Source organism: Plecotus auritus (genome assembly GCF_963455305.1).
Source record: "Plecotus auritus genome assembly, chromosome: 4".
NCBI classification, from domain to species: Eukaryota; Metazoa; Chordata; class Mammalia; order Chiroptera; family Vespertilionidae; genus Plecotus; species Plecotus auritus.
The window spans coordinates 127,236,407-127,261,125 of NC_137775.1; the positions used below are offsets into that span (position 1 = coordinate 127,236,407).

The 24,719-nt window shown below is 37.3% G+C and overlaps 1 protein-coding gene across 2 annotated transcripts in view; it reads left to right on the plus strand.

Annotated features, from left to right (window-relative positions):
• KLHDC10 (kelch domain containing 10) overlaps positions 1–24,719 on the plus strand; it is a 56,402-nt gene that overhangs the window by 12,959 nt on the left and 18,724 nt on the right. Inside the window, exon 2 of one of the 2 annotated variants that reach the window (XM_080666073.1) lies at positions 23,198–23,284. The exons of the other annotated variant lie outside the window; for it this stretch is intronic. Within the exon in view, the coding sequence (XP_080522199.1) occupies positions 23,198–23,284 (87 nt within the window). The remainder of the gene's footprint in view (positions 1–23,197; positions 23,285–24,719) is intronic. 2 annotated transcript variants of the gene reach the window in all.

Here is a 24,719-nt window from a genome sequence, read left to right on the forward strand (position 1 = left end):
GCTATGTCAAACTGTGGTGCCATTGCAAGGGCAAATTCTTGAATCTGAGCCCTATTCACAACCAAAGCCTTTGCTCTCCTGTCAACAACCCATTCACAGATCAGGTCTTCCAGCTCGGAAAGTAATGGTTGCCGACCTGATCCACACATGCGCTTTTTAGCATTTCCCTTGTCCACTTGTTCAATGAGGTTACCATACTCTGCTCGCCATTTTCGGACCAATCGGATACTCAACATCTTCTCTTTGCAGAAAGCAGTAAGATTTTGGCCCCAAGAGTCTTCCACGATTCCTTTCTTGTACTCCACGGAGTAGCTTTTTTTTTTGCGCTCATTTCTAGGGGTAAAAAAAAAGGAATTGGGGTATCAAGGTGGGGGGAGGGGATCACTCAAAATGACACAGGGGGGATTAGAGGGGGGAATCAAAATGGCACAGGAGAATCAGAGGGGGGATTACTATTTTAGTAACCCCTTTTGATCCTCCTGTGTCATTTTGATTGTCCCCTCTGATCCTCCTGTGTCATTTTGATTGTCCCCTCTGATCCTCCTGTGTCATTTTGATTGCCCCCTCTGATCCTCCTGTGTCATTTTAAGTGATCCCCCTCCCCCCACCCCTGTGCCACTGAACACCTTCACCAGACATCCCCCCTACCCCTTTATCAGACATTTACCCCCTGGGGCCTGCCTGGGGACTGTCACTGGGCTTGCTGGGGCCTGGATCTGGGCTGGAGCAGGGTCTGCCACTGACTGAGAACCTTCAGTCATCATGAAGGCGGCCGCGAGCATCAGGTAGTGTCACCAGAGACAGAACAGCACTCACCACCTTCGCCGCGTCCCGTCCGCTCTAATCCTCCTGTTCTTCTACACGCATCTGCGAAAGTCTCCTCCTCTCTCCCGCCCCGTGCTCACCGCTCACTCGGACCTCCGCTCCACCTCCACACAGCAGTGACGTCAGGACTCCGCGTAATGTCACTGGTTGCTAGACGCCAGTCGGGGCGGTCCTAGCGACCAGTTTACAATAAATTAATTTTCATTCTGAGACAGAGCCTGGGGGCCTTATTTTCGGGGGGATGCCTTATATTTCACTCAGAAGGAAACCTGTAAGTAGGTCTTATTTTCGGAGGATGTTTTATTTTTGGGGAAACACGGTAGGAGTAGAATTGTTCAGTCATATGGTATTCTATGCAATGTTTAACTATTTGAGGAACTGCCAATCTGTTTTCCAAAACAGCGGAATTTTACATTCCTACCAACAGTGTTATGAGGATTCCAATTTCTCCACATCCTTGTCAATACTTGCTGTTATCTGACTTTTTCATTTTAACCATCCTAGTGGATATGAAGTGGAATCTTATTGTAGTTTTTTTATTTGCATTTACCTGATGACTGATAATGTTGAACATCTTTTCTTTTTTCTTTCTTTTCCAGCATGTGTGTGTATATATATATACACACACACATATATATATTATTGATTTCAGAGAAGAAGGGAGAGGGAGAGAGAGATAAAAACATTAGTGATGAGAGAGAATCATTGATAGGCTGCCTCCTGCACACCCCCTATTAGGGATTGAGCCTGCAACCCAGGCATGTGCCCTGACCGGGAATTTAACTAGTAACCTCCTGGTTCATAGGTCGATGTTCAACCACTGAGCCACATCCGGCTGGGCTTTTCCAGATTTTTTGAGATGTAATTGACATTGAGCATATTTTTGTGTGCTTGCTGACTAGTTCTATGTCTTCTTTGGAGAAATGTCTGTTAGATCCTTTGCTAATTTTTAAGTGGATTACTTGTCTTTTTATTATTGAACTGTAAGGGCTCTTCATATATTCAAGATATAAGTCCCTTATCAGATAAATGATTTGTGAATATTTTCCCCATTCCGTGGTTGTCTTTTCATGTTCTTAATTGTGTCCTTTGAAGCACAAAAGTTTTAAATTTTGATGGAGTCCAATTTATCTACTTTTGTGGTGGTTCTTGCTTTTGGTGTCTGATCTAAGAATCCTTTGCCAAATCTAAGGTCATGAAGACCTACCTGTGGTTTTTCTTATAGTTTTATCGTTTGCTCTTACTTTCACGTTTTTGTAAGGTAAGGGTTATCTCAACCTGCTGTCTTATTGTCCCAGCCCTGTTTGTTGAAAATACTATTCTTTTCCCATTGGCATTCTTATCAAAAATTAGTTGACCATAAACATATAGTTTATTTCTGGACTCTCAGTTTTATTCCATTGCTCTATACTAGTATGTCTATCCTTGTGCCAATACTATACTGCCTCAGTTACCATTGCTTTGTAGAAAATTTTGAAATCAGAAAGTGTGAGTCCTCCTACTTCATTCTTTTTCAGGGCTGTTTTGACTATCCTGGATCCCTTGTAATTCCATTTAAATTTGTGAATCAGCTTGCCAATTTGAAGAACTCAGCTAGGATTCTTATAGGTATTGTGTTAAATATGCACATCATTTTCAGGAGTATAATAATAATGTTATGTCTTCCAATACCTGAACATGGGAAGTTTTTCCATTTATTTAGGTCTTTTTTCATTCTTTCAGTAATGTTTTATGGTTTTCAGAGTTCATTTATATCTTGTTTGCCTTTCTTAGTCCTGTCGTCCATATCCCTTACTATGTTTTCAGCAGTGTTTGTCCTCCTTTGTATTACCTGCAATGAAGATTTCATTTCTGTGTTGGTTTTATTTTTCCCTTCTATTTCTTTTCTGCTTTCTGCCTGCTTATATTTTATCTCTTTCTATTGTCTGTCTTCCTTGAGTTAAAATATTACATCTTTTCTGCCCTTGAAGCATCATTAATTTTGGTAAAGCTTGTTGTCTTCCAACCCCTATAACCACCTCTATAAAAGGAATATAAGCTCATTAAAATTTGTAAAATGTTGAAAACTTGAAACAAGGGAAAATCATCTGTAGTAATTCCACTTAAAGACAACTATATCAACATTTTGATATTGTTTTCTTTTTAGTTCTTCATCAGTGAATGTTTTGTTTAATACTATGTAAAAAATTACATATAACTAGTAGCAATGGGACTCTCTTAAAACTTCTATATTTAAATGCTTTACTCATAAACACGTGTTTATATTTTCTGTTATTTTATCAGGTAGAATCTGTTTCTTCTCAGCTTATCACATGAGTAAGGTTTTTTCCCCGAGACGATGTCTTATTTTACTTCTTGCCTTCACAGCCAAGCTTTCAGAAAAAATAGTCTGTTGTTTAATTTAATTTCTTTTTTTTTTTCTCTTCAATCTATTGTAGTCTCACTTCTGCCTCCATCGTTCTATTCAAGTGCTCTTGCTAAGGTAATAACTTCCTAATTACGAAATCCTTTAGAGACCTCTTAGTCTTCATCCTATCCAACCTCTCTAGATTTTGTTTTGATTACCTCCTTAGTAGAGCCTGGCAATCCACAGATTAGACAGTCTCTGTTTTAAAAGAGCTCTTAGTTATCCTTTTATTTCTTGAACTTGTCATTAGCTTTCTTTTATCTGCCCTTAATATTGGTATCCAAGAGTATATCTGTTTGTTTTTCTTTCTTACTGTATTTTCCATTACTGTCATCATAATATCCTGGCAATGCCCAAATCTGTCTCCAGCCCAGACCTCTTTTCCTGGCCTGTTTGCCAATGGCTACTAGACATTGTCACCCAAGTGACTGATGAGTACCTTAAATTCAACATGTCCAAAAACAACTTTATCCTCTTTTCTGCCATATCTGTTCTTCTGTGCTTCTTATCTTGACTGATTTAATGTCTATCTCATCAATTTAGTGACTCAAGCCAGAAACTTGAAAATGTGGTCAAATTTCTTCTTTTTGCTTATCCCTTATCTAATTGGTCCCAAAATCTTGTCAATTTTTCCTCATTACCCTATATCTCATGTTTACCACTTTTTACCTCTCCAACCTTATAATTTCTTTCTTTCATTTTATATTTCAGTTATATAGAAATATTTGCAACAAATAGTTGCCTTAAATTCTTTGAATAAGATAGGTTAGGAGAGATTAAAAAAAACAAAACACAAAAAACAACTTGACCTGGCCAGTGTGGCCCAGTTGGTTGGGCATTGTCCTGTCTATTGAAAATTGCAGGTTGGATTCCTGGTCAGGGCACATGCCCAGTTGTGGGCTCAATCCCTAGTAGGGGGCCTGCAAGAGGCAGCCAGTTCATGTTTCTCTCTCATCGATGTTTCTATCTCTCCCTCTCCCTTCCTCTCTCTCTAAAGGTCAACAAAAACGTATTTTCATTAAAAAAGTATACCAGGAAGACAGAATCTCCTTTATACCCTAGATCCCTAGTTTTGTACTCTCACTCCAGAGGTATCATCTATTAGAGTTTCTGGCGTATTTTTTCAGAAATAGAATGTGCACATATATGCATATAGGTATATGATATCTTTAATTTCAAACAAATTAGAGTACAACATAAAGTATTTTTTCTGAGCCTTTCTTTTTTTTTTTAACTAAAAATATAATTTGGGGATTGATCTCTATTAGCACATTAGATTGATCTGATTTTTCTTCATGGCTTAAAGTATTGCATTGTATGGATGTACAATAATTTACTTAGATTGTTTCTGGTCTTCCATTTAAAAACATTGCTGCAATACATAGTGATAAGTATTGCCAACTTACTCTTTAATATTTGTGTTTTTAAAGTTTTCTTCAAGTTATAGAACTTAAAAACTCACATTTATATTTATTCCTTTATTTTACTCAACTTTTCCGATCCAGCTAATCTTTAAGTACTTAAGTTTTATCCCCATAATAATATTACTAGCTATAAACTTTTACTCATAACTGATTGTTATTGTCCCTTTTTTATAGAGAAGGAAGCTGAGGCTGAGGGCCATATAGCTAGCAAGGGACAGAGCCAGGATGTGAACATGGTCAGTGTAGTTCTAAGGTCCGTGCTCTTCTCTGTTGCCTGTCTTTCCCAGTTCTTTCTGATATGACTGTAATTCAGGCCTCCACTGCCTTAAATTGGAATATACTAACAATGTTTTTGTCATTCCCAGTGTTCATTTCCTATTCCCAGTCTTCCTTTTCCTATATACTGAAAGAGATTAATCTTCAAAAGCACAACTAGGATTATTGCTTCCCAGCTCAAAAGTGGCTTCCTGTTGCATTTAGACTCTAGTCTGATCTCATGCTCTTCCCTTTTATATTTGCTATTCTGTTAGTAAATTTGCTCCAAGCTTTATGTAAGATATGATAATTGAATTGTCTATAAGATTAGCTAGTAAAATTAGAAGTATGATAACTAGCAAAAAAGTGAAGCAAGTATTCTTTGGAGTTGAATGGTGCTTTTTTTGAGTTGTGTCCCTTTTACCCATAGTAGTGCCTGCCATATGGTTTCAACAAACTGTCAACTCAGTTAATTTAAATCAGATGTGTTATTGATCAAACGCTAACCACAAACATCTTGGTGTCACATAAAACACATTCCTTGAAACATGCAAAACCCCACAAACCTGATGGAGGAATATGAAATTTCTAAAGTGCACTCTAACTTGGTACTTTAGAAAGAGGTAATATATTTAGCTTTAAATACACATACATATACAAAGCAAAATATTGAGAAAACCTTTCAGGAAGAGAAGTAACTTCTTAAAACTACATCAGTTTTTCTGATCAATTGTGATTTGAAGTTTGAAACTTACCTCTCCATCTATAGATGTGAAATGTTGTCCTTTGACAAATGTTATCCTTTGAATAGCTGTTCTTTCTGAATATAATGCTTCCTACTGATGTCTTACTAGACATCATGTCTACTTTGGCAATATTCGTATCTGACATTTTTTAGTTTTGCATTTAAGGTATTTTTATTGGCTCTCTGCTTGTTACATTAACATAATTATTATAAATTTTTGGAGTATCTTATTTTTAAATATTAGAGTTTTAAAAACAGTTTTTAAAATATCACGTGTGGTTCAGTGCTTAAAACGCTGACCCATGAACCAGGAGGTCACAATTCGATTCTTGGTCAGGGCACATGCCCGGGTTGTGGGCTTGATCCCCACTGTGGGGCGTGCAAGAGGCAGCCGATCCATGATTCTCTCTCATCACAGATGTTTCTCTCTCTTTCTCAATTCCTCTCTAAAATCAATTACAAAAAAATATTTAAAAAATTGTTGTTTAGTGAATGCCTTGTTGCCTTTTGCTAGAATTAGTCTAACACAAGCTTTTATTACCTTTAGTTAAGTCTAGATATTGCCTTGGAAGATACTGCATTTGCCAATAGAAAATGGTGACTTGAGAGAAGGGGAAATGAGTTCATAAAGAACAGTTGTGTTTTCACTTTCAAAACATTACTTTTCTAGTTTTAATCAAGGAACAAATGAGTAGTAAAAGTAATAAATGACATTTCTCAGTATAATCATTTAACATTAGAATTTGAGGATTTCCTTCTGCTTAGTTTCTTAGTTTTACTTACAGAAATAGGGAAGGCTCTGTGTCTATAGAGCTATCCATCTTTGGTGCTCCTTAAACGAGGGAGGTTGCAAAATTTTAGTTCATCAGGCATTGTTAAAATGTATTGATTAAAAATCTGTTTTTCATATTTAGTCTTCTACATCTACATTTACCCAGTACATGGTCTTTCCTCTCTCTCTTTCTCTCTCCCTCAGGGATGTTTTTGAAGAGAGAGGTTATTCTCTGAATACTAAAGTTAGAGTGCAAGAAATCCAAGAAGCAAGAAAAGACCAAACAATGTACTCTGATTCTTGAGTGTATTATTACTATAAATTTTTATTTCAGTATAATTAGGATATAAAATTTAGTTGTTAATAAGGAAACTGATTGGGTTATTTTGTAGTGTTGTAGGATGATTTCTATACTTATTCTTTTAAAGAATAAAGTTTTGCTGGGGATAAAAAGTAAGGAGGTGATATTAAATTAAAAACATCTTTTGGCAATAGTTTACATTTCAAGACAGGCACACTGACATAGCTACACACGGAGTACAAATGCAGGCAATCTTTTTTTAAAATCGTAAACACAAAACAACCTTTAAGCAGTAAAAAAGGCTTAAAATTAAATTTTCATCTTTTTCCTTTTTCCTCTTCTAAAACTCCTTAGGATTATAAAATGTTGAAATTGAAAGATCTTGGAAGGCGTCTTGCCCTACTTCTATCCAGTGTGGGAATCCTTTCTATAATAGCTCTAATCTTTTTGTTTTAAAATTTTCATTTTATTTTTAAATTTATTTTAGAGAGAGAAGAGGGGAGGGAGAAACATCAATTTGTTGTTCTACTTATTTATGCATTTATTGTTTGATTTTTGTATGTGCCCTGACCTGGGATCAAACCTACAGCCTTGGTGTATCAGGACGATGCTCTAACCAACTGAGCTACCTGGCCAGGTGCTAAACCTTCATTTTAAAGAGGTCTACTTATTTCAACCTGCTTATTGCTTTGTTAAGAGAACTGTCAGATTATTTGTTGGCTTTAATTATTACAAAAAGTTGCCATAAATTCAACTGCAGCTTTTACGAGTTTCTCCCAGCTTTGTCGTCTGGTAGAATATTGAATAAATTTATTCCTTCTTCCATTTAACTACCCTTTTGAAAATAACCATAAAGTTCTGGGTCTAAATTCTTTTTTTATTTTTTAACCTGGGGTCCATCAATTCATGAGTCTGGGGCTGGTATATCATATGTAAAATTGTGAGTATATGTGCATTTTTCTGGAGAGAGAGCCAATAATTTTTACTAGTATCAGTGGAACCTAATTTCCCACCAAAGTTAATATGCCAGGCCTACTGGGATGGGCCTGGAAATCTGCTTTTTTGTTTTTATTATTATTTTGTTACTACTTGCCCGAGGATACTTTTTCCATTGATTTTTTTGTTTATTTGTTTTGTTAATCCTCACCCGAGGATATTTTTCCATTGATTTTTATAGAGAGTGGAAGGGAGGAGAGAGACAGAGAGAAACATCAATGTGAGAGAGACACATTGATTAGTTGCCTCCTGCACTCATACCGACTGGGACCAAGGATGGAACCTGAAACCTGGGAATTGGATCTTCAATCCTTTGGTGCTAGGGACCATGTTCTAACCATTGAGCACACCATCCAGAGCTAATTATTATTATTTTTAATAAGCTTTCAATGAGCCAGCTAGTCTAGCATCTCTGGAACCATTTCACTAGGTGAGTTCTTATATTTTCAGAACATTTTTTTTTTTTAAAGAGAAGATGTTTTTGCTCTAAATGTTTTCCAAAGTTTTGAATTATTCTTGGTTTAAATATATTTCTTTATTGATTTCAGAGAGGAAGGGAGAGGGAGAGAGAGATAGAAACATCAATGATGAGAGAGAATCATTGATTGGCTGCCTCCGGCACACCCCCAACTGGGGATTGAGCCCGCAACCTGGGCATGTACCTTTGGCCGGAATCGAACCCAGGAACCTTCAGTCCACAGGCCGACACTATATCCACTGAGCTAAAGCGACTAGGGCTTGGAACATTTCTGATTTCATTGAGAATTGTATAATTTTTAGAGCTTTAGAGACCATCTGGTATACATATAATTTATGGTATATTTATAGTTAATTAGTCTTTCAAAAGATTCAACTGGTCCAAAGGGTGGGGTTTTATTTAAAAATTTATTTCAGTGTTGGCAGTCATCACAAACATTAAGAATGTGATGAGACCCTGGCCAGGTAGCCCAGTTGGTTAGAGCATTATTCCAATATGTCAAGGTTGTGGGTTTGATTCCTAATCAGGGCACCTATAAGAATTAACCAATGAATGCATAAATAAGTGGAACAACAAGCTGATATTTCTCTCTCTCTTTCTCAAAAAAAAAAAAAAAATCAGTAAATGAAAACAAAAAGAAAAGAATGTGATGATACTAAAGGCATGTACTGGGGGGAAGGGGAGGCTGGGGGAGGTCAATGGGGAAAAAAAAAAAAAGGAGACATATGTACTACTATTTGTAATACTTGAAACAATTTAAAAAAAAAGAATGTGATGATGCTATTTTATTTTAATTTTTTATTTATTGACTTTTTAGAGGTAGAGAAGAAGGAGGGGGGGAGAGACATCGATTTGTTATTTCATTTATTTATGTATTCATTGGTTGACTCCTGTATGTGCCCTGACCAGGGATACCGGAACATGGCTTATGGGGATGATGCTCTAACCAATTGAGCTACCCAGTCAGGGCTGATGATGATATTTTAAATCAAGAGTGTTCCCAGGATTTTTCTTTGTTAGATTCAGACTTAATATTTTAATCTAACACAGGTTTATAAATTATAATACTTTTGGATTTTTAATTTGTAAAGTTTATAGGTTATTTAAAACAATTTCTAAGGAAGAAAAGTATAACTTATAATTCAGTCATTTATGAATACTGGTTTCAAATACCACATCTAGCCCTGGCCGGTGTGGCTTAGTTGGTTAGGGTGTCGTCCTGTCCACTGAAAGGTCGCAGGTTTGATTCCTGGTCAGGGCACATGCCCTGTTGCAGGCTCGATCCCCTATCCCCAGTAGGGAGCATGCAGGAGGCCACTGATCAATGTTTCACTCTCACATCGATGCTTTCTCTCTCTCTCCCTCTTTCTTCCTCTCTCTCTAAAAATCAATAATTTAAAGTCAAATACCACATCTACACTTGAAACTCCTGTTGTATCAGGCTCAAACTGTTTCAAGTGTAGATGTGGTATTTGGCTTTCAATCAAGGACAGAACTGCTCAACCAACAAACCTGTTTTTTTCAGTAAAGTAATATTTGAATAATTAATTTTATAAACCAAAATGACAAAGCACAGCTTAAGATTTGAAGATATTTTTCAATGGGCTATGATTACTTCACTCTTTTTTTTTTTTTAATATATTTTATTGATTTTTTACAGAGAGGAAGGGAGAGGGATAGAAAGTCAGAAACATGGATGAGAGAGAAACATTGATCAGCTGCCTCCTGCACACCTCCTACTGGGGATGTGCCGGCAACCAAGGTACATGCCCTCGACTGGAATCGATCCCGGGACCTTTCAGTCCGCAGGCCGACGCTCTATCCACTGAGCCAAACCAGTCAGGGCGATTACTTCACTCTTATAGAAGGAAAGAAGACTATGATAGTTTCACTTTAAAAAATATGTATTTTTATACTTTTAAAAAATATATATTTTTATTGATTTCAGAGAGAAAGGGAGAGAGAGAGATAGAAACATCAGTGATGAGAGAATCATCGATCGGCTGCCTCCTGCACGTCACCTATGGGGATCAAACTCGAAACCCCAGCATGTGCCCTTGACCAGAATTGAACCCAGGACCCTTCAGTCCACAGGCCGACACTTTATCCACTGAGCCAAACTGGACTGGGCAGTAGATTCACTTTTTGCTACAAATGTCAGAGGGGTAATATCAGAAGAGACAGGAGACTAAAGTGAAAGAAAACAGAAAATTGAAATATAGCAGGGGAAATGAACATGTTTTATTGAACAATAGAAATGGCAAGCAACAGAGAAGGTGAGAACCAGCTATTTTCATTTTTTTATTCCTCTCCTAGTGCCAAAAATATTTGAGTTGGTTTATAAACAGCGATATGTATGAAAATAGAATGCTTAAATAAACATGGGCGTGTTTAAAAACAGACGGTATATCTGATATCTGGGGTGCAAATAATTGCCTTTCTCTCAATAATGTAACTCCCTAAAGATACATTTCCTGTGTGTGTGCATTAGGGAAGTACAGTAGAAGCCAGTAAGCTGTCAACAGCTTCTCACACCCTAGCTTGAAGACCCTTAAAAGAATCAGAGTGCATGTTCACATTGCCAGCACAGTTGTTCTTAACCATTTTTTGACTCCTAAAAACTTAAAGGATGGGAAATATTAGTTATTTCATTAGTTACAATGACTTATAATTATAGTTTTTATTCTTAATAAAGTGGCAATATGATGGTATATTGGGGGATAAGACCAGACAGAATCTTGGGAGATGAGAGCAACTTTGTTGTGGGGTTGGGAGAGTTATACCTTTGGTTGAGAATCATTATTTTTGTATTTATTTATTCAACAAGTATCTTATCAGATGCCTCTATTAGACAGTTTTTCAGGTGCCAACTTGAATTGTGACTAAGAGCATTATTGTAGAGTGGTTAAGAGTGATTTGGATCCAAACCTCATGGGTTTGAATCCCAGATTTTTCACTTAGTTAAGAGACCTTGGGCAAATTACTTAATCTCTCTATGTCTTAATTTCTAGATCTGTAAATTGGGAATCATCATAGTATGTATCTCATAGAGTTGTGGTGAGGATTAAGTAAGTTCTTGGAAAAGTATTATTAAGGAATGCAGTTGTTTTCACACACACACACCCCACCACACACACACTATGCCATGACTAATTAAACCATAACAGAATAATATAGCACTGTAACTCATATTTTAGTTTGTATTGATTTATACACTTTGTTTCAAAAAGATTTGAGAAAAAACTGAGGCCTCCTAAGGAATACGCTATACCTACACAGCACAATAGAACTAAGATATGGACTCAGATTTCCTTGTTTTGAAAGGCAGAAATTTAAAAATGAGTATATACAAGTGCTAGGAATAGATACTCAATAAACATTATTTCTCTTATGTTTAAAAGAAAGTTATTTACTTAACAAGTGGGTCACTGTTAGCCTAAAGTGTACCATTGTGCAACATTTTCAAAAATGCCTTTTTCAGGTAGACATAAATGCTATGGGTGCATTGGGGAGTAGAGTACAGACTAGATTTTAGCCTCCAACCCCCACTTAGCCTCTTGGCGTGGAGCTCTTGTGCAGTAAGCAATCTGCACAACTGTTCGGTGATTCCAAATCCAGTATTAGTTTGCTTCTCTTTTGAAATTCTTTATAGATACTGAATTGTATAAAGTGGTAGGACCATACCACAGCTCTAGCCACCTAAGTCAAAATTCTTAGAGTGTATTCTCTATCAATAGTTCTCATTATTAAAATATTTATTGTTTCAGACATATCATTTTGAATGCAATCTGCCCAATATAATTTTTTTTCATTTTGATTTTTAGTTATTTAAAATTTTTATAGTTTTTACTTTGAGATATTGTAGATTCACATGCAATTTAAGAAATAATACAGAGAGATCTATATGTTCTTCATCCAGTTTCCTCAAATGATAACATCTTATTACTATTGTACAATGAACATAACCAGCAAATCAACTTAAAAATGTATTTAATCCTTACCTGAGGATATGTTTTTATTGATTTTTAGAGAGAGAGGAAGGGGTGGGAGAGAAACATCAATCGGTTGCCTCCCATACTCATCTCAACCTAGGCATATGCCCTGACCAGGAATCAAACCCGCATCCTTTTTGGTGTCGAAGCTCCAACCAACTGAGCCACCTGGCCAGGACCAGTAAATCAACTTTGATACACCATCCACTGACTTTACACAGATTTCATTAGTTTTATAAGTGTGTGTGTGTGTGTGTGTGTGTGTGTGTGTGTGTGTATGTATTGTGTATGTACTGAGTTCTAAACAGTTTTATCATAGGTGCAGATTTGTGTGACCACCTAGTTAAGATATAGAACCAATCAATCACAAGGCTCCCTCATGTTACCCTTTTATAGCCAACCCCTGGCAACTGCTAATCTGTTCTCCATTTGTATAATTTTATCATCTCAAGAATGTTATACACATGGAATCATAACATATATAACATTTGAAATTGGATATTTTTATTCAGCATAATTCCCTTGAGAGCCATCCAAATTGTTGCACATATCAGTAGTTCATTGATACTGAGTAGTAATGCCATAGTATAGATGTACCGCAGTTTGTTTCACCGTTCATCCATTGGAAAGTTGTTTCCAGATTTTGGCTATTATGAATGAACCTTCTATGAACATTTGTGCACAAGTTTTTGTGTGAGCATAAGTTTCTTTTTCCCCCAATTTGCTTGGTGTTGAATTTTATCAAATGCTTTTTCTATATTTATCGAGAGGATCATATGTTTCTTTTCCTTATTCTGCCAATGAGGTGAATTATACTGATTTTTGAATGTTAATTCAGCCTTACATTATTAGAATAAATTTCACTTAGCCATGATGTATTCTCCTTTTTACGTAACTTTGATTTGATTTGGTAGTATTTTGTTTAGAATTTTTGTGCCTATGTCTATAAGGATGTTGACCTGCAATTATTTTTATGTCTATATCGGATTTTGATATCAGGGTTCTTCTAGTCTCACTTGAGTTTCTGTATTCTCCGAAAGTGTTTGTGTAGAGTAGGCATTATATCTTCTTAAATGTTTGAAGTGAAGCCATCTAATATTTTTAATCTTTTTTACATAATATTTAAATTTATGTTTTTTATTGATATTTATGTTAATCAGTTCTATTTCTTTCTTCCGAATAAGACAAGGACTTTATAATTCACCTGCTTTCCCTTCTCCCAACCCCTCTTCTTACCCTCACAATTACTCTTGTCAATATCATATATTGTAGTTTTGAATATTAGTAAGCGTTTGTTTTGTTTTTTATTTCAAATCAACACTTACTTAAAGGCTTTGCTGGTTTCTCTGCTTTACTCTTCTTATACCTTGATTATTATTTTGGATTAATATTTTTATTCCAGATATATATCTTTGAACAATTATCTTACCAGAAATCTGAGGGAAGCAAAATTTTTGCGTCCTTGTAGATTCAAAAGTGTCTTAATTGTACTCTCACACTTGAGTGAGAGTTTGAGTAGATATATAATTCTAGGTTCAAAAGTATATCCAGTTGTCCCAGGACCGTGTTGAAAGACGATTCTTTTCCCATTGGATAGTCTTGTCACCCTTGTCATAGTCAATTGACCATAGACATAAGGGTTTATTTGTGGACTCTCAATTCTAATCCATTGATATATGTCCATCCTTATGAAAGTACTACATTGTTTTGGATAATGCATTTTTAAAAATTTCTTTATTGATTAAGATACTAAGTTTTGAATTCAGGAAGTGTGAGTCTTCCAATTTAGTTATTTTTCAAGATTGTTTTGGTTTTCTGGGTTACTTGCATTTCCATATGAAGTTTAGGATTAGCATTTCTGCAAGAAAGGCAGTTGAACTTTTGATAGAACTTACTTAATTCTATTTTACATATTAAGTTTAAAAATGATTTTCACTTCTTTTTCCTCTATACTGTATTCTGGTGAATTTCTTGGCTTCAGATTACTAACTTAATTTGTGTGTGTGTGTGTTTTGTGTGTGTGTGTGTGTGTGTGTGTGTGTGTGTGTGTTTAAATAAATCTTTATTCAGATTATTACAATTATTTATCCTTTTTCCCCCCATAGCTCCCCTCCACCCAGTTCCCACCCCACCTTCTGCCCTTACCTCCCCCCCACTGTCCTCATCCATAGGTGTATGATTTTTGTCCAGTCACTTCATGAACCCCCCCATACCCCTTTCCCCCTGAGAATTATCAGTCCACTCCCTTTCTGTGCCCCTGATTCTATTATATTCACCAGATTATTCTGTTCCTCAGGTTTTTAATTCACTTGATTTTTAGGTTCACTTGTTGATAGGTATGTATTTGTTGTTCATAATTTTTATCTTTACCTTTTTCTTCTTCTTCCTCTTCTTTAAGAATACCTTTCAGCATTTCATATAATACTGGTTTGGTGGTGATGAACTCCTTTAGCTTTTTCTTATCTGTGAAGCTCTTTATCTGCCCTTCAATTCTGAATGAAAGCTTTGCTGGGTAGAGTAATCTTGGTTATAGGTTCTTGCTATTCATCACCATTGAAAATTTCTTGCCACTCCCGTCTGGCCTGAATAGTTTCTGTTGAGAAATCAGCTGACAGTCGTATGGGTGCTCCCTTGTAGGTAATTAACTGTTTTTCTCTTGCTGCTTTTAATATTCTCTCTTTGTCTTTTGCTCTTGGCATTTTAATTATGATGTGTCTTGGTGTGGTCCTCTTTGGATTCCTTTTGTTTGGGGTTCTGTGCGCTTCCTGGACTTGTAAGTCTATTTCTTTCACCAGGTGGGGAAAGTTTTCAGTCATTATTTCTTCAAATAGGTTTTCAGTATCTTGCTCTCTCTCTTCTTCTGGCACCCCCATAATTCTGATGTTGGTACGCTTGAAGTTGTCCCAGAGTCTTCTTACACTATCTTCAACTTTTTGGATTTTTTTTTTTTGCTTTTTGCTTTTTCGGTTGAGTGTTTTTTGCCCTTTTGTATTTCAATTCTTTGACTTGATTTTTGTGTTCCTCTTGTCTGTTTTTGGGTCTCTGTATAATATTTTTTATTTCAGTCAGTGTATGTTTAATTTCTAGTTGGTCCTTTTTCATATCTTCGAGGGTCTCGTTATATTTATCGGCCTTTTCTAGGATATTCTTAAAAAGCCTTATAACCGTGGTTTTGAATTCTATATCCAGTCGTTTGTTTTCCTCCATTTCTTTTGTTTGTGATCTGATTCTTTGACGCCGCATTTTCACTGCTTCCCTGAGTTGGTAAGGTAGATTTGTGTGCTAGGTTTCCAATATGGCCCAGTGGGTCTGCCTCCCCAGTTAACCTGAGGTGGACACTCTTGGTGCACCCCTTTGTGGACTGTGTGTACAGCCTTGTTGTAATTAAGTCTTGATTGTTGTTGGTATCACTGGGAAGAATTGACCTCCAGGCCAGTTGGCTGTAAGGATCAGCTGTGTCTACGCTGGGAGAAGTTCGGTGCTGGAGACAGCCTTATAGGATTAGACTTGCCAAATTGCAATAGCCTCTGTGCTCAGCTTGGATGGGGTGGAGTCTCAGTCTTGGCTTCCTGTCAGCCTTACCCTTGCGCGCACGTGCGCGCCGTCAGACCTCCACCTTCCCTGGCTCCTGAGTCTCTGCCCGAGAGTCCAGACTCCCCCCACAAGAGCGTGGGTCCCCAGGGGCTCGCCTGGAACCGGGGTTCAGTGCAGTCAGAACTGGGGCCCAGTGGAGTCAGGAACCTCCGACTCCCTTCCACTAGGGAAAGCCTGTGGCAACCTTCGCAGCCTTTGTGCGCACTGGCACGCGCACGCACGCTTTCAGTCCTCCGCCTTCCCCGGCTCCCGAGTCTCCGCCCGAGAGTCCAGACTCCCCCCACAAGAGCGTGGGTCCCCAGGGGCTCGCCTGGAACCGGGGTTCAGTGCAGTCAGAACTGGGGCCCAGTGGAGTCAGGAACCTCCGACTCCCTTCCACTAGGGAAAGCCTGTGGCAACCTCCGCAGCCTTTGTGCGCACTGGCCCGCGTGCGCCTTCAGACTTCTGCCTTTCCCAGCTCGAGTCTCTGCCCGAGAGTCCAGACTCCCCCCACAAGAGCGTGGGTCCCCAGGGGCTCGCCTGGAACCGGGGTTCAGTGCAGTCAGAACTGGGGCCCAGTGGAGTCAGGAACCTCCGACTCCCTTCCACTAGGGAAAGCCTGTGGCAACCTTCGCAGCCTTTGTGCGCACTGGCACGCGCACGCACGCTTTCAGTCCTCCGCCTTCCCCGGCTCCCGAGTCTCCGCCCGAGAGTCCAGACTGCCCCCGTAAGAGCGTGGGTCCCCAGGGGCTCGCCCGGAACTGGGGTTCAGTGCAGTCAGAACTGGGGTTCAGTGCGGTCGGGGGCTTCCTTCCCCCTTCCGCCAGAGAAAGTCAGCCAGGCTCTCAGCCGCCCTTCCTCTCTGCGCGCATAAAGACCCTTTGCCGTACCTCCAATTCTCTGTGAGCCTTTCTCTTTCCTTCTAGTTGTAGAATTTTCACTCAGCCAGCTTTCCTGTGGTTCTGGATGGTGTCCGTTCTGTCTTTTAGTTGTAGTTTTGAAATTGTTGTGCGAGGCCGCAGTTTAGGTGCTTACCTATGCCACCATCTTGTTTTCTCCCTCTGTGTGTGTTTTTTTTTTCAGTCCTTATTTAAGTTTTTTAGTTCAGTGATCAAAACTTAACTTCGAAGAGTTCCAGTTGATTTCATTTATTTATTTATTTTAAAGAATAGTTTATTGCTTTTTAGAGAGAGAGGAAGGGAGAAGTGAAAAACATTGATGTGAGAGCACAACATCGATCAGCTGCCTCCTGCATGCCCCCTACCTGGGATCAAGTCTGCAAACCGGGGCATGTGCCCTGACCCAGAATCGAACCAGCAACCTTGTGGTGCATAGGATGACACCCAACCCACTGAGCCACGCCAGCCAGGACCAATTGATTTTATTTTAAATAAATGTTATCTTGCCTATCTCTGAAGATATTAATTGTACTTAATCTAAGGTCTTATTCTATTTATTTTTTTAATTTAATAAATCTTTATTGTTCAGATTATTATAGTTGTTCCTCTTTTTTCCCCCATAGCTCCCCTCCACCCGGTTCCCATCCCACCCTCTTCCCTTACCTCCTCCCCACTGTCCTCATCCATAGGTGTATGCTTTTTGTCCAGTCTCTTCCCGCACCCCCCACACCCCTTTCCCCCCAAGAATTGTCAGTCCACTCCCTTTATATGCCCCTGTTTCTGTTATATTCACCAGTTTATTCTGTTCATTGGATTTTTTATTCCCTTGATTTTTAGATTCACTTGTTGATAGACATGTATTTGTTGTTCATAATTTTTATCTTTACCTTTTTCTTCTTCTTCCTCTTCTTAAAGAATACCTTTCAGCATTTCATATAATATTTGTTTGGTGGTGATGAACTCCTTTAGCTTTTTCTTATCTGTGAAGCTTTTTATCTGACCTTCAATTCTGAATGATAGCTTTGCTGGGTAGAGTAATCTTGGTTATAGGTTCTTGCTATTCATCACATTGAAAATTTCTTGCCACTCCCCTCTGGCCTGCATAGTTTCTGTTGAGAAATCAGCTGACAGTCGTATGGGTGCTCCCTTGTAGGTAATTAACTGTTTTTCTCTTGCTGCTTTTAATATTCTCTCTTTGTCTTTTGCTCTTGGCATTTTAATTATGATGTGTCTTGGTGTGGTCCTCTTTGGATTCCTTTTGTTTGGGGTTCTGTGCGCTTCCTGGACTTGTAAGTCTATTTCTTTCACCAGGTGGGGAAAGTTTTCGGTCATTATTTCTTCAAATAGGTTTTCAGTATCTTGCTCTCTCTCTTCTTCTGGCACCCCCATAATTCTGATGTTGGTACGCTTGAGGTTGTCCCAGAGGCTCCTTACACTATCTTCACATTTTTGGATTCTTTTTTCTTTTTGCTTTTCCGGCTGAGTGTCTTTTGCTTCTTTGTATTTAAACTCTGACTTGATTCTTGCAGTCCTCTAGTCTGCTGTTAGGTCTCTGTATAATATTTTTTATTTCAGTCAGTGTGTTTAATTTCTAGTTGGTCCTTTTTCATATCCTCGAGGGTCTCGCTAAATTTATCGGCCTTTTCTAGGAAATTTTTGAAAAATCTTATAACCGTGGTTTTGAACTCTATATTCAGTCGTTTGTTTTCCTCCATTTCTTTCATTTGTGATCTGTTTCTTTGTCTCCACATTTTCGCTGCTTCCCTGAGTTGGCAGAGTAGCTTTGTGTGGTAGGTGTCCTATAGGGCCCAGTGGCTCAGCCTTCCCAGTTACCTGAGGTGGACACTCTTGGTGCACCCCTTTGTGGACTGTGTGCTAAGCCTTGTTGTAGTTAAGTCTTGACTGTTGTTGGTATCACTGGGAGGAATTGACCTCCAGGCCAATTGGCTGTGAGGATCAGCTGTGTCTACGCTGGGAGAACTTCTTTGCTGGAGACACTCTTATGAGACAAGACTTGCAAAATTGCAAAAGCCTCTGTGCTCAGCTTGGATGGTGCGGAATTTCAGGGTGGAGCAGACAGCCTTGGTTTCCCGTCAGCCCTGCCCTATGAGGCCCTTGGGTCTCAGTGTCCCTCGGTAATCACTGCAAGCACCTCTGAGAGAAAGCCACCCTCAAGTTTCACTCGCTGCCAGACAGTCCAGTTTCTCTCCGAATGAGTTGGGGTTCCCAGAAACTTGCCCTGAACTGGAGTTCAGCGCAGTCGGGAGCTTCCGTCTCCCTCCCACTTTAGAAATCCAGCCGTGCACTCAGCAGCCTGTGCATTTAGCAGTCAGTCCTCTCTGCGCGCACCTCCGGACCTCTTGCCTTCTGCAGCTCCCAAGTCTCAGTGTGCTTTCTCTTTTTTTGACAGTCCAGATTCCCCCCGAATGAGTCTGGTTTCCCAGGGTCTCGCCCGGGACTGAAATTCAGTGCAGTCAGGAGTTTCCGTCTCCCTCCCGCTTTAGAAGGCCAGCTGCGCACTGAGCTGCCCATGCACACAGCCGCCCGTCCTCTCCGCGTGCGAGTCTCCGTACTTCAGCCTTTTGCAGCTCCTCTGAGTCTCAATGTGCTTTCCTCTTTCTTCTAGTTGTAGAATTTCCACTCAGCCAGCTTTCCTGTGGTTCTGGATGGTGTCCGTTTTGTCTTTTAGTTGTAGTTTTGATATTGTTGTGCAAGGCAGCAGTTTAGGTGTTTACCTATGCTGCCATCTTGGTGTGTTTTTTTTTTCAGGTCTTATTCTATTTAATATGTTGACTCTTTAAGTGTGAGTTCTATTTGTGACACGAATGCCTCTTTTTCGTGTTCGAGTCTTGGTTTTGTGCTCATTCATCTTTGTTTGAGCATCCTGGTTAGCCTTCTGTGAATATGATAGTGTGTATTGCAGCAGGTCTCCATTGATTGTGGGTAGTGATGAAATAGGCAGTGAGATGGAGTGTACCAATTACCAGTCTTCTTTAATGTGAGTGTCCCCACTTCTGCCTCAGGCTTAATGTCCACCCAGGGCTCTGTCCTGTCTCTCTCATCCAAGTGTTTATACTCACTGTTTTTCCTGGCAGGGTGACACCTTTATACCTCTATTCTATAATGCTTGACCCAAAGAGGTAAAACAGGTGGGAGAGGTTGACCTGCTTTGTGACTTCTGTGCTACCCTCCAGCCAGTTATGCTATAAATTCTGTAAATTGTTTCCGTTCTTCCTGCTGTCTTCCACCTCTGGGCTTAGTTTATACTGAGGACTCCAACCACTTGCAATAGCTCTCTACTCTGGGCATATAAGATTGTGGTTTCCTCCTTTAAACTGATTCTATCAGCTTTTCATCTTTCAGTGATTCCTCATAGTTTTAGCTCGCTAAGGTGATTTTGATGATTGACTTTTTTAAAAACGGCATTTTTGTTATTTGTGGGGATAATGGGGAAAGGAAGTTTGCTTGCAGTGTTCTTAGCCTACCATCTTGATTTAATCAACGATTATATCATATTTTTAGTGAAATCTAATAAAAAAATTTTAAATCTAGCAAAAAATGAAATATTTATAAAATGATTGAATAAATTATGGTTTTTGTTTTGAAGAGTAGATGCAATCATAAGTGAAGATTGGCAGTTTAAATACATAACAATGAAAACTTCAGTAATCAAAACTTCAGACCAGGAATATATTTACATGAAATTGGAAAGGCGTATATTTGTGATGTTGCTGGTTTTTCTTGTTTTCTGTTCTTTGGGAGAAGGAAGAAAACATGGGTTCCGAAGTCAGTGTCTACCTTGTTTGAATAACCTCCATAGAGTCAACATTAGCCTATGCCTGTAGAGACTTACATTGGTTGCTAAGGGAGAAACAGGCCAAAAATGTTTGACAGAGCTCTGATAAAACATCATAAAAGGATTTTTACTATAGCTTTGGTTCAATAATTTTCATTGTTATTCCCTCACTGTTATTCTAAATTTTAAAAAATATTCTTCCAGTATAAAATAATATGTCATAGACTTTTTGGATAATATAAAAGAAGTGATAATCCTCAACCCCAGTCACAACCACTGTTAACACTTCAGTATATTTCTTTATAGTCTTTTTTAAAACTATAGCTTTAAAACAAAATTAAAGTAATATGGTATTGTTTTTCTTCCAGTCCAAAAGTAATGCCTACTCAATGAGAAAACTTGAAAAATAAAGACCAGCACTAAGGAGAAAAAAACAAAAAGCACTCATAATAACCATCCAAAGATAACCACAATTGAAATTTGGTGTATATCCTTCCTGTATTTTTTATGAATATATACAAATAATTTTTTCATTATTAATATGGTGTCATAATCTAGTACTATTTTGAACTTTGCATTTTTCATTTGCAGTATATTGTGAATGTTTTTGTATGTTAGTAAATATTCTTGTATATACTTTTTAGTGTTACATAGAATATGAACATATTTAAGTATGTTTATTTGGCATACTTAACCACCTCCCTATCATTGGACATTGAAAGTATTTCTAATTTTTTACCATCACAAATTATATATCTTTGTCCCTACATTTTTTCATGCATCTATGACTGTTTCTTTAGGAATAAATTCCTAGAAGTGGAATAGCTGGGTAAAAGGGTATGTACATTTTAATGCTTTTGGTACATAAAAATGTCAAGTTTTAAGCTAATCACTTGTTATATTCTGTCTTGTATTGCTATATAATTGTTTTATGTGTCTGTCTTGTCTCCCTAATTAGAATATAAGCTTCTTGAGGTCAAGGGAAGTTTCTTATACATCTTACGTATCCTTTGACAGTCTGTGGTTTACAATGTTGGATTTATGAGTAATCAACAAATATTGTATTGATTTAAACCTGTGGTTTTACAGGCTTTTGAATGTCATAAACCTGTAAATTTAGAAATCTATGTATTTTGGGGATACACAAGGCTTGCAAATTTTCTATTTTTCCAAGAAAGTATATTAAAAAACAAAACCAACTACCATTTCCTACAACCTCCATCTCATAAAGAATGCTTAATAACAAAATGTTTCTAATCTCTGAAAAATGGACAGGTTTTTAAATGGAACATTTTAGCTTTTAAAAAAACTCACTGCCTTATCCATATTTTTCTCATTTTGTATTGGACTGTTGAATCTTCACCTTAGTCAATCAGTGCTCTGTAGATCAACATTTGAGAACTACCGATTTAAAAGACTTAGAGGATTAAAAGATAACCCTTTTTGCAAAATAAATTTCTTCTTGCCCACAAGCCTGTCTTTTTCACAATAAGTACACAAGTGCAGGTAATGCCATTTTTTAATTACACAGAATTTGTGTATCTCAATGTACAAGTACTGCACTAAACAAACCAGACCTTGCTGATGGTCATTTAAATATATTCCAATTGCCCAAACCAAAAAACTATGTGCTTTCTAAGAAATTTGAGACAGGTTAAGTGTGGTATAATGGAGAGAAGGTAGGTGTTTGAGTCAGACGACCTGGGTTTGAATCCTGACTTTGGCATTGCCACTTATTTCCCTTTAGCTTCCTTATTTGTAAAATAAGATATCTTCCTCCAAGAGTTTCTATAGCTCCAGTTCTGGCAGTTACTTCACTGTAATGAAATTATTTGTTTAAACATCTGCCTTCCTCACAAGACCATGAGCTCTTGAGGGTAGGAGTCATAGCTTTCTTTCCCTACGCTAGAGCCTCACCTAGGACTCAAGGCATAGCAGGTACTCAATGAAATGGCCATTGAATCTGTACATGATTGTTGTGAGGATCAAATGAGGTAATGTGTGAAAGTTCTTTGTAAACTTTAAATTCTATACAAATGTTAATTATTTTTATTGCTAATAAGAGCTGTCCTTGGGAGCTATCAAAATTTTGGGTAGAAACAAAATTACCCATTTCATAGTTCTATAATGTTTCCCACTTTTATTTTATAAGAAAACAAGTTTTAATTGGATTAAGATGGAGCTAATTTGCTCCCTGGGAAGGCAGATGAATCCCCTCACCCCTGGCCAATGGAAGTGCCAAGAGATTATTTCATATTTGAAGAATGGTGCCCCTTATTTTATCCTCTTAACCATATAACTTGTAAAAGGATACCAAACCTGGAAGAGAACAGGAGTCTACATTAATTTTAATCAGTACTTTTTTTACATTCACTGACTTTTTTAAATGTCTTAGTTTCTAATCTGTTTGTAAAGCTTGTGGTGAATTTTTGCCACAAGATGGCATTGGTGATTATTGAATGCATGTTCTTTTGACCCAGAATTCTGAAAAAAATGGTGCACATAATGGTTAGTATTCTTTTGGGGATGAGCTGAAAACTTTCATCACTGCTTATATATTAATTTAATTTTGTTTTGACTCCTAAAACAGGGTTAAATGCTACTTTACATCACTTCTTTCTGTATTCAAGTATTGTTTTGTTTCCTGTTTTTCTGTCTTTATAACTACAGTAACTATGTATTATTTGCCATGTGTTGTATGTGTCTGACTTATTGCTGATAATTGTGGTAACAGGTAAGAAGAAAATACGATGGGACCCTGTTAGGAGGCGCTTCATTCAGTCCTGTCCCATCATAAGGATCCCTAACAGGTTTTTGAGAGGTGGGTGTGACTAGCAAGAGATCTGTGCTTCATATGGGTTGAAGGGAACTTGGAATGAATTTTATAAACTCAAAACCCTGGTTTTTAAAAATTGTCTAAACAGCCAAATTGAAATAAGATAAGTCTAGAGCAAATTTAAGCCTATGTTTCATATTGACCACTGTTGGAATTGTAATTAAGTTTTAGCGAGTTAGAATCACTTAATGTGTATTAGATAATAGAAATAATTTATCTCACTGATATCACTAATATTCCACTATAACCATATTAAAAAGAACTTTGAATAATTTATAAAATATGGGTGTGGGAAAGAGTTTTCTAAACATTATTCAAAGGAAGAAATAATTTGTAACTAAAATATTAAAAACCTCTTACGGTAAAAAGTAAAAAGATATAAGGGGAAGTATTTGTAACAAATGGTTAATATTATGAATATATAAAGAGATTCTATAAATCAACTGTTTAAAAACAAATACCCATGCCCACTAGAAAAATAGGTAAAACAACATGAATAGGTAAAAGAATATCAGTTGATAAAAAGGAAGTTCAATAAATATGAACAAATATTTATTTCACTATTGTTATAAGCATGATAATTCAAATAATAGATATCATTTTCACCTGTTAGATTTGCAAAGACTAAAAATAAGAATACCCAGTGTTGGCAAGGTTATGGGAAAATGAAGCTCATATTAAGAAGGTGTAAATTTAACACAGCCTTTTTGAATTCAGCTTGCCAATATGTATCAAAAGCCTTAAAAATGTTCACATTCTTTGACCTTGTAATCCTTCTATTTTTATTTAATTTTGAAAATTTTCATTTTTGACAGTATTACAGATGTCTCCCATTTTCCCCCAGATACCTTCTATTTTTAATATTTTTCCACAAAAAATATACTTCATAGTGAAAAAAGAAAATCTCAGAAGAGAATTGAAAACTCTGGTTCACACTATTTCTAGATTAACAAATTGTCAGATAAGCATGCTTAATGTTGTAATTTAGACTTTATTAAATTATTTATAAATCAGTGTATCTGATTTTAACTGAAGAGATTATATTTTTAAAAACTAAAAAAAAAAAAACTTTGCAGCTGCTATAGATGTTTTTAGTACCTACCTATTTTAACAGCCAAATTCCAGAACTTGAAAATAATAAAATCTATTTTAAATGGGTCAAGGTAAGATACTTAGGATGGTGTGCTACCCTTTAGCATCAATAAATTATTTTATTTATACAAATTAAGAGGTAATTTTAGTGTTATGTGACAAAAAGAACATAGTGCACACACGTGGCCAAGCAGACACATTTAATTCTGTAACATCTTTTTCTTTTTTTGTGTTAGAAATTAGAATGTTAATTTATTGATTTACAATGACAAAGCTAACTTAGGCTGACTAAATTTAAAATGTAATTAAGAAATTGTTTAATTAGGAT